We start from the raw sequence: 11,657 nt of genomic DNA on the forward strand, positions 1-11,657 counted from the left end.
ATTTTTTGTAAAAGTACTTATGTACCTACATAGTTTTAGGCTGTGTTCTAATATATACACACACAGCTTTCCACGCGAAACTATACGAAATAGATGCAAAAACATTTTTGTCTACTTCGCTTCTAATTTTTTCATTGCGTATGCACAAGCACAAAGCAACAACATTTTCGTATGCTTTGTGGGAACATATTGGCGCCAGTTACCTTCAGCGTAAATTTCTTTGTTGTCCTGCATTTTATCGCAATGTTCGGGTGTCCGTTTCATTGTTACACAAATTTTCGGGTTAGCTGCGGGTGTCCGAGTGTGGTGTTCGCTTGTGCTCAATTTATAGCGAGGGTGATCGAACAGACTCGTTCGTAACCAAAGCAGCTGTCGGGTATGCATCTCGATCGAACACATAGTAGCCGAGTGTGGCGTTCGCTTGTGCTTGATTTTTAGTGAGTGTGATCAAAAAGGCTCGATCATACTCAAAGCTGTTCTCTGGTACACACGTTGTCACAAGCGAAAATGAAGAAAATTGCAATAAAAAGCCATCACCAAATTGTAAACAACGAAGAAATGTAATCAAACGGCTAATGTCAAAATCGTTCAACTTTTTTCCTTAATGCTATTCTAACGGGCTACTTTCCTGCCCGCGTAATCTTGTCTTTTTGGTTCATGGTACGGAGGTATCTGTACTCTTCCCCTCTCTTCCCTCCACCTTCACCAACGAACGAGCAGACTTGAAAACAAGACTTGACGTGTCTGAAAGGGGACTTACAATTCGTCCCCTCAATATAACAATAGCGTATGTGCTCATACGCCATTATTTTNACGGGCTACTTTCCTGCCCGCGTAATCTTGTCTTTTTGGTTCATGGTACGGAGGTATCTGTACTCTTCCCCTCTCTTCCCTCCACCTTCACCAACGAACGAGCAGACTTGAAAACAAGACTTGACGTGTCTGAAAGGGGACTTACAATTCGTCCCCTCAATATAACAATAGCGTATGTGCTCATACGCCATTATTTTTTTATTGCATATTTAGAATCTCCATCATTGATTCTATGTCTGGTCAAAATTTCGTCAAATTCTACTTCCACAAAGTGGGTCAAAATGTCATTGGAAAAAATGGTGTATAATTTCTTGTTCAAAAATTTCCTTCAAACAAAAAAAAAAACAAAAACTTTAAACTCGATTTTCTCAAAACCCAAAAAAAATTATACGCTATTGTTATATTGAGGGGACGAATTGGTCTTACAATACAGCCGATAGTATCGATAGTATTTTTTGGAACAACAAACCATCGATATATCGATANTTGGTCTTACAATACAGTCGATAGTATCGATAGTATTTTTTGGAACAACAAACCATCGATATATCGATAGTATCGTCGATATTTTTCCACCTCTATTAGTTGCTTTATTTTTCGCGTTTAAATACGAATAAATTGTATGTTAATTGACTAAATATAAATGTGACTTTTACAGTGCACTATGTTATCGCCAAGTAAAACATTTGAGATCCCAAAAGACTATGAGTTTCCGTTTATTCCATACGAAATCCAGCAGCAACTGATGGATGCGGTATACGATACATTGACGAAAAAAGCCATTGGCATCTTTGAGAGTCCAACTGGGACAGGGAAGTCGTTGACTTTGACGTGTTCTGTGCTTCGATGGCTTGAAGATCGGGAGGTAACTAAATAAATTAATAAATACAAAATAAATGTAAATTACTGCTTTTAAAGATCTTGGAACGCAAAGAATTGTCGGATCGTCTTTCGAGTGCTGAACTAGAAGTTAAACGTTTGACTAGTAACATTAATATGGCACATGACTGGATTACGGCTGGTTATGCAGCAACAGAGAAAAAGAAAGAACTTGAAAAATTGCTTAGATGTCAGCAATTATTACAGATTCACGACGAACGCTTGGGAGAAATGCGTGAGCGGCAAGCTGTACTGCACAAAAACCGACGAAAAGTTATCAGCAAAATATCAAAGGTAACAAATGATGCAAGTCTAGATAATAAGTTATCGGAAACTTCAGATTGGGACGAAAAAGCTAGTGATGCTATAATTCAAGATCAGGAAATGGAAAGAGAAGAGGAATTTCGTCCAATCCAGGTGAGAAAAAATAAAGTATTGAAATAGTTTTCATACTTATTTTGAAGTGATACATTATTATTGTGACTAAGTAAAAGCCTCCCAAAGTATTTCTGGGCAGGATTGTGTCCTCATATACGTAAGGTGTTTAAATATTTTACGCATCTTCTAATCTCTTGTTTTGAACAAAATTCATATACCACATAAATGCAAACAATACTTTTTTTCTCAAACTTTCATTTTGAATATCATTACTAGGTATTTTTCTGCAGCCGTACACATTCTCAACTCGCACAAGTTGTAAGAGAAGTCAAACGTACACCGTACGGTTGCCGAATACGTTGTGTTTCATTGGCATCGCGGCAACAGCTATGCATAAATCCTCAAGTACGGAAATTAGCAAATATGAATCTCATCAACGAACGTTGTCTCGATATGGCGCCTAAAAATAAAGAGGCTAACAAAAATACTACATCTAAATGTTGTGAATTTCGCAAAACTACTTTAGTGCAAGGGCTTAGCGAAGTTGCTTTGTTCAATGTAATGGACATAGAAGAATTGGTTGGGGAAGGTGAAAGTTTAAAAGCGTGTCCATACTACGCATCAAGGGAAGCTGCAAAATCAGCACAACTAGTAATGCTTACATATCAGATGCTTTTGCATAGACGTACGCGACTTCAGATGGGCATAGAGTTAAAAGGTGCTATTGTCATTGTAGATGAGGCGCATAATCTCTTAGATACCATCTCTCAATTGCATAGATGTGAGTTAACTTTGCAGCAACTTTTACTAATCCAACAACAAATCAGTGCATATAAACTGTGCTACTTAAAACGATTCAGTGCAACCAGCCTGCTAAATATTAACCAATTGATATTTGTGGTGAAACGGCTTGTAAAACTAATTCAAACGGGTGCCCCAAATTCAAAGAAGCAATACATGCCAGTTTCCAGAGTTCTTCGAACCTATGAGCTCACAGCAGAAGGCGAGTTTTACAATATCGATTTGTACCTACTGCTGCAATTTTGCGATAGATCTCGATTAGCGCAAAAATTGCAAGGATTTGCGGAGAAAACTGACTGTTCAAATTTAAAAGATGGCAGTGCTGTTGAAGGTTCTGCAACGAAGCAACTTCTCATACAAATCGAAACTTCACAAAAGAAGGATCTTAAAAGTCAAGATGTTCTCGAGAGTGTAGAGGATGCAAATATTACAAAAACGAATAAAACTGCAGAGAAAAAAATGTCGATTAGTGTTCCATTCCGTTCATTTTTGTCTTTCCTCGAATCATTAACCGAAAATGCAGAGGATGGGCGAGTTATTTTACATTTCGATGCAACGGGTGACTCTAAGAGTAGCATGTACAAGTACATTTTGTTAAATCCAGGTGCACATTTTGCGGATGTCGTTCAGGATGCGCGAGCTGTAAGTATTCAATAGTAAAATAAATTAGTAAATTAATATCGCTTTTTATACAGATAATAGTCGCTGGCGGTACAATGCAGCCTACCAGGGAATTAACGCAACAACTCTTTAGTGCTTGTCCAAATCGAGTGCGGGAACATATTTATAGCCATGTCGTTCCACCCGATGCTGTATTACCACTTGTCGTTGCACAAGGGCCAACAGGTCGGCGTCTTTGCTTCAATTATACAGAGCGAAGTACTGCAGATATGGTAAAGTAGTAAAATTCATTATATTCCCGGAAACGTATCCGAAAATGGAAACAATTTCGTATAAAAACCTCAAACGTATATGCAGAAAACTATCAAAATGGTTGTAAAACGGATGCGCTTTCGGATGTTTTCCCGAAATTTTTCGTTGAAAACGATTTCTGTGTGTGTTGCTTCTGACGGAATTCGAACCTGGGATCTCCTGAAAGCTAAAAAATCGTAGCACACTTCTCTGCACACTCAGCTACTGGTGAATACGTATAAATCTGTGTTCATATGGAAAAGTAGCTTATGTCGAAAGGCTGGCTTTAGTATAATGCGGCATTCCCTTTACTCTTTAAACGGCAAGGAATTTTTTGATGAGACTTAATAAGAATATTGACTTGCTAGTATCGGAACTACTTCTTGCACGTTTATTTGGCAAAAGTTCTACAACAGCTCAGCGCCAGTGAGTCATTCGCAATCGTATGCTGCGAATGCCGATTTATACTAAAGCCAGCCTTTCGACATAAGCTACTTTTCCATACGAACACAGAAATGTTTTCAAATGCTCAGTTTGAACAAATATTTTAAGATTATTGTTTTGAAATAAGATGATGACATTTTTCGGATACGAAAAATTAACAAATATGAAAATCGTTTTCTGAACGTTTCCGGATACGAAAAATGTACGAAAACTGCACTGTCAGCAAAAAGTATGTTTCTCAGCAGGCTGGGTCATTTATGGGTTTTCTTGGTATATATTTTAATTCACAAAAAAGTAGGGATAAAATTTGAAAATTTAAAACTGGGTCGAAATCGGGTAAAATAAATTAATATTAAGAAAATGGGTGTTAAACAAGCTTTCTAAATATAAACCGAATCGGACCATAAATACGGGGTTTCCAAATGTCTCGACCTCTGCACAGTGTTAGGCATAGATCAATTAATTTCGTATAATCCATCTTGATACCCTGATACACTAGTGTATAACTTTGCTTATTAAAATAAACGTTGCAAGAGGCCTGGCAAAGGTGACGAACAGTCCCTTTATAAGCTGCGCCCAAAAGTAGTTGCCGTACTACAAACTCGCTGAAATTTTTTTATATATGGTCTATTCTGAACTTAGCAATGGTTTTGCGCCACCATACTACAGCAGAGTACGTGGCGATTGGTCTGGCTAAAACTATATATACTTGGAATACCATATCCGGTCTCAGACCATAGGTCTTTCTAATTATCTCTTCCGCGTAAACAAGACTACCATTGTCTTGATGCAATTGACAGCAATACCATGCAAAGTTCACCATTCCCACGACAGTCGGGTCTACGTAACCGTAACGACCCAGATTTATAACTGGCCAAGGACTGTCACTCCAGCAACATTCGCCAAAAACCCTTTGGGGAACTTGTATGATGCTACAACAACAACAACAAAGTTCACCATTCATCAGTTTTATTCAGGGTTCTCTATGTCTTAACGCAGACCTCTCAGGCCTGTGTAGTTGACATTTTTAACCGTTAATTTTTAATAAAATTCGCAAAACAAAAACTAATTAATTGCTAACTGCAGAAAACAATTTATTAATTAATTGTTAATTGTTATTATTCACTACAATTACCAATTAATTAATTGTTAGTTGTTATTCTCCACAATTACAATTAACCAACTGGTAATTAATTGTTAATTGTCCTTGCAATTAAAATTTGCCCAACACTACCTCTGCACCACATATCAGTAACATTTTGTTGGTGTTATTCATTTTCATGCAGGTAATATATACATACATATGTATTCAAATATAAACAAAATCAGATAAACTATATGTATTCAAATATAAACAAAATCAGACCATAGATGCAGATTTTTGGAATACATCGACCCCGCGCCACCGTCTAAATTTTTTGTGGAGTTACATATTTCCTTTAATGTAGGTAATATATTTGCATACATTTCGCATTATAAGTGTGTTCGTTTCTACGACAGTCGAGTCTAAATTTCAGACAATTAATTAATAAATATCGTGGGGCCGGCAAATACAAACGTTTCCCGCGATACCTTGAACTTTAAAATTGGACAAGATATTCATGCCTATTACGGTATCCGACGGATGCCATCCGCACGGATCTAATCCGATTCGCACTGAGTGTGAAGGATTACGTTCGTGCGAATGCCATCCTTCGGACCAGAATTGGCATGTATCCTACGGATGTCATTCGCATGAATTTAATCCTTCACACTCGCTTATTATGACAGTGCGATGCGGATAAGATCCGTGCGGATGGCATCCTTCGGATACCGTTATAGGCATGAATAATGAGTTTTTAAGTTTCCGTGAAACACGCATTAAAAACTTACCGCAACAAGTACTCATGTAATCATTTTCAGTACCTTAAGTGACTTTCGTCTATAATAGAAATTAATAAAAAAATACAATTTTGGGATTTACCTTAGAAGCAGCAAAAATTAAAATATTATTTGGATGACTGCATTTTTTACTGTAAGTGAGGGTGGAAAGTAGCCCAATCATGCTTACTTTTCCATCACTGAAACACAGGCATTTTTATCTTATAACATATTATTACGAATTATTTTATAGTTCATCCCTAAAATTAGTTCTGGTAGACAAGAAATATTTCAATTACATGTAAATCCATAAGTATCTAAATAAACATTAATAAAACATATAATATTCTTAATTTTTACGATATTTTGCAGATCACAGAATTGGGAATGATTGTTCAAAACGTTTGCAGTGTAATACCAGCGGGAGTGGTTTGCTTTCTACCATCTTACGAATATCTTGATATTGTATATAGTCACTTACAAAAGAGTGGTATATTAGAGAGAATATCTTTGAAGAAACGTATATTCTCTGAGACGCGTACAGGTTCCGGTTCATCAGTAGAGAAACTTTTAGATGATTACAGCGCCGCAATAAAATCGAATAATACAGGTGGAGCATTACTTTTCAGTGTTGTTGGTGGAAAATTGAGCGAAGGTCTAAACTTTGCAGACGATTTAGGGAGATGTGTAATTGTAGTTGGTTTGCCCTACCCAAATCTACAATCTGTCGAGTTACAGGAGCGCATGCGGTATTTAAATGAGACACTTGGATCAGGGGCAGGAAATGAATATTATGAAAATTTATGCCTAAAAGCTGTCAATCAATGCATTGGCCGGTCTGTACGACACATTAATGATTATGCTTGCGTACTACTAGTAGACGAGCGATATTGCAAGGAAGGTATACAAGCCAAGTTGCCACAGTGGATAACTCGTAGTTTGGAAATTCCGAAGACTTTTGGAGCTGTACAGGCTGCTACTGCTAGATTCTTTAAGCACATTAAAGACAAGAAATCTATATGACATTCAGTGGCTTAAGTATTATTTATACTGTTGTTTAATTATTAGTATGTGTTTTAATTATATATGTACATATTTATGTAGAAGAGATCATGTCGACGCCTCCAAACCATACTATGCTAAGTCTTATCAAGTCTAAAGTGACAGCGCATGCTATGGTTTGGAGGCGCCGATATAGTCCATGAAAAACTGTTGTGTCACCCATTTTCAAACTTGTGTGAAGAATTCTTTGAGTTTGTATATGTGTTTAAAAATGTGTAATAATATTACAAATGTATTATGGTCTTAAAACCCAACTATTGGTGCCATACCATAGCCATAACCATATCCATATCACTTATCTGTTCTGATCAAACGTATGGGCCATAACCATAAGCAGGTGTGAAGCATTTGACGAAGTTATGGCTATAGCGTTATGATTATGGCACATCAAATTGGACATTTATTCCTAAAAAATTAAATATGTAGTTTTAAAAAACTTTATAAAGTGACATTTTCATAAAACTTTTCGATTTACAAATCGTTATAAATCTTTTTTATTTTTATGAATTTGGTTGTTCTGTTTAATAAGTTTTTTTCGCATTTGTATATACAGTACAGATTATTATAATAAGTATATGTACATATGTATATGTGTGTAAGAATACTTATGTGACGATTCAGAAATGAAAATTGTTCAAACCTTTTTACTATAAGTTAGTATTAATAAAATAAGTAATGCACTCCGTTTAATCTAAATAAATTCTTGAAAAAATTATGTATGATATACATTTTATGTGTGATAATGGTTATGCATATTGTGTGATAATGTTTATGGGGTGTTCCATACCAAAACGGACGGGGTTCACACTTCTTTTGTTTGATTTGTTTAAAATTTTTAGAGTTGATGCATTAACATAAATAATAAATAAATATGAAATTTGAGCTTAATTAATACATTTTTTAAAACTTTACAACAAAAACGTCGATTTAGTAGTTTTCCAAATATCTCGAGAAAGGGGCGAGGAAAAAAATTAAAAAAACATCACACATACACAACGTTAAAATTCTCTGTGAAAAGAAATATTTAAAAAAAAATCTCTTGAAAATTTTTTCACATACACATGNATTAAAAAAACATCACACATACACAACGTTAAAATTCTCTGTGAAAAGAAATATTTAAAAAAAAATCTCTTGAAAATTTTTTCACATACACATGTTTTGATAAAAAAATTAGTTTTTGAAAATATGCCATCTCAAAAAAAAAAAAAACTAAAAAAACAATGGTAGCTCTGAGTATTGCGCAATATTTAAGTAAAGTATTATGGGGTACACTCTACAATAATTTGAGTTATGATTTTTTTTTACAAGTTAAGTAAAATATGTAAGTATATTACTAATTTAAAATTTTTTTTAAATTTTTTTAGAATTGTTTTGAGATGGCAGTTTTGTAGCCCATTAAATTTTCGTATAATAAAGGGCAAGTTTTAAGCGATGGCAGAACTGGCGTTAATTTTTTTTAATTGTCTTTGAAAACGGTTTTGCGCATTTTCTTCCATAATAAAAAAGTGCCATAAGCAGTATAAAAAATATTAAAAATCAACGCAATTTTGCAGTAGCTTAAAACTTGCACTTTATTAAACTAAAATTTAACGGGCCACACACCTGCATACTAAAAAAAGTGTAAATTTGTAATTACTCATTTTACTCAACTTGTGGCGAAAGTGAGTAAAAAACGTACTCGAGCAAAAGAGAAGGCACGCCCCTGTTACTTACTTTCGCTACAATTATAACGAGTTGTCCCTTCTTGTTATCTACGTTCTTTGATAATATTATACTTAAATATTGTGCAATAATCTGAGCAACAATTTTTTTAATTTTTTATGAGATGGCAAATTTTCAAAAAACTAACTTTTTTTTTATCAAAAAATGTGTATGTGAAAAGTTTTTCAAGAAAAAAAAATTTCAAAAATATTTCTTTTCATAGAGAATTTTGATGTGTGCATGTATGACTTTTTTTTAATTTTTCCCTCGCGCCGTTCTCGAGATATTTGGAAAACTATTAAATCGGTTTTTTTTTACTTTTGTGCTGTAAAGTTTTTAAAAATGTATTAATCAAGCTCAAATTTCATACTTATTAATTATTTATGTTTATCCATCAACCCTAAAAATTTGAAACAAATCAAACACATGAAGTGTGAGTCCCGTCCGTTTTGATATATTGCGTGTAATGGCCGTGTACTTATATTTCATAAATGCTTTTAAATTTTGTTTCACAATCCTGCTTGCATTGGCAACCCTGTGCGTCAAGTGAACATAAAAACGTGTACGCGCTGAAAATTGCGAAAACTCATTGTAAAAATTGAGGAAAAAAGCGCAACTTACCAAAAAAGTGAAGTTGAACGTTTGCTTAAGTGTTGACTTTTTGATATTTGGCGAGTGCGCGTAATTTTAAGACCGAAATTGATTTCCCCAAAAGTGGTATAACAACATATTGATGGGGGAAACTTTCCATTATGGCCGTTCGTTAAAGGTGCGGTGGGCGAAGGGGGAGTGGGCGTGGCACCTCCAACCGACTATTTTGGAGAGGGCATGAACCGCCATTGACAAAAATGCAACCCCCGACCACCTACGCCCCCTATAGTTCCCTACGGACCCCTTAGAAAAATGGCCAAAAATCGCAATTTTTACTTGCGTCCACAGTATTTTTGCGTGGAATTCATTTCTGCGTAGGCGGCCTTCGGCCGCGCTTAGGGATTATAACCCTTACTACGTAGAATTCTCCTTTCTGTGTGACCTAACTGAAGTGATGTAACCTTGGGAAAGGATGAGGTAACTAGAATTCCCTTTCTGTGTGGTAAACCTGGGGCTGCCGCCCCAGTGATGTCTATTTTGGTTACTGGGTGTTTTATAAAAATGTCTTGTATATAAAAATGTATTGTACAAATGAATATTTAACATTTTTCAAGCGCATAAACGCAAATGAAAGTTGTGATTTTTGGCAATTTTTCTAAGCGGTCCCTAGGGAACTATAGGGGACCTAGGTGGTCGGGGGTTGCATTTTTGTCAATGGCGGTTCATTCCCTCTCCAAAAAGGTGGGTTAGAGGTGCCACGCCCACTTACCTTTCGCCCACCGCCCCTTTAACGAACGGCCATAAAGGAAAGCCAACCCTATTGATGCAAATATTCATCAAGGTGAAAGGCCAGAATAATGATTTTGTAATTGGCTGTGTTTACATATACCTATGCCACCCTCTTCATCTATCTATCTATTCTCAGACCACATCCCAGCCATAAATCGTATAACGGACAAATACCCTAACTCGAAAGTTCTAATCTTGGGTGACTATTATCTTCCAAGTAGCTCGCAGTCAAATGACTGCACCAAACTTGTATACGAAGTTTCTACCTTTCCAACTTAGCAATGCTAACGATCGCATCCTCGATTTATGCTTCAGTAATACAGATGCAAGCGTAGACAAAATCTTCCCCATCGTTGATTAAGATAAGCATCATCCGGAAATTGGAGTAAACATAGTCTTTCAATCAAGTCTGAAGTCCAACTGCGCGCCCACCTTCTCATTCAAAAAAGCCGACTATGTATGTATCCCTAGATAGATCTATACAAAATCGACTCAATTGACGATAAGGCCAATGTGTTTTATGATATATTTAACACAGGTCTAGTTCAGATTGTGCCGATGTACACAAGGAAGAGTAATAACCAGGGAACGGATTTTTAGGACCTAAAAACCTATAAAAAAGGCAAAATAAAATAACGAAATAGGCTGGAAAAGGCAAAATAAAATAGCGAAAAAGGCAGGAAAAGGCACTAGGTATTGCAAAAAAAGCAAAATAAGGCACTAAAAAAAGACAGAAAATACGAAGATCCATCAAAAAATACATTTATTTTAGAAATGTTTATATTACAAGTACAAAGAGAAAAACTATGAACTAGTTTCATTATATGAAAAATTTGTACTTTGAATCTTTGACTATTTTATCCTTTCGAGTTTCTAACTCATAAAACTTTAATCTGTATAGTTGTAGTAACATTGAACCACAAGATGCATTTTGAAGTTTTCTGGCAGCATTTTCATTCGATTTTCGCGAAGAAAAGCCTTGAATGAACGGCCATAATGGAAAGTTTCCCCCGTTCTTCAACCAAATTTTGAGATAGGGCATTTTTCAAAAATATTCTGAAATGGGGCGTTTTTGAAAAGTTTTTTGAGATAGGGCGTTTTCGAACTGGCTGCCGAGACAGGTCGATCTTCATTCCCACGACAGCCGGTTCTACGTACCGGAATGACTCGGGTTTCACCCGACCAAGGGCTGTTGTTTCGGCGATCTAACCCCGTTTAGGTCGGCGAAGTATCTCAGAAGTTGTCCGTCCATAGGGCAACATTCACTACGCATTCTCCTACTCAAGGCTGGCATCGAGTCAAACCCTGGGCCAGAAATATACACCTGCTGTGTATGCCGAAGACGATTACACCACAACTCCACCTCAGTCAAGTGTAATGCCTGCGAGGGGTGGAGTCACCTCAGGGTCTGCTCGGGACTACGG

The 11,657-nt window shown here is 36.1% G+C and overlaps 1 protein-coding gene across 1 annotated transcript; it reads left to right on the plus strand.

Annotated features, from left to right (window-relative positions):
- Positions 1–1,378: 1,378 nt before the first annotated feature.
- LOC108364781 (probable ATP-dependent DNA helicase DDX11) lies at positions 1,379–7,940 on the plus strand. The gene is made up of 5 exons (XM_017618626.1): positions 1,379–1,678; positions 1,732–2,109; positions 2,347–3,513; positions 3,567–3,764; positions 6,460–7,940. Exons 1-5 carry the CDS (start codon positions 1,478–1,480, stop codon positions 7,108–7,110), a joined length of 2,595 nt encoding a protein of 864 aa, XP_017474115.1. The 5' UTR covers positions 1,379–1,477; the 3' UTR covers positions 7,111–7,940.
- Positions 7,941–11,657: the final 3,717 nt, after the last annotated feature.

The sequence above is a fragment of the Rhagoletis zephyria genome, unplaced genomic scaffold (genome assembly GCF_001687245.7).
Source record: "Rhagoletis zephyria isolate East Lansing unplaced genomic scaffold, Rhagoletis_zephyria_1.1 Rzeph_scaffold_01669, whole genome shotgun sequence".
Lineage (NCBI taxonomy): Eukaryota > Metazoa > Arthropoda > Insecta > Diptera > Tephritidae > Rhagoletis > Rhagoletis zephyria.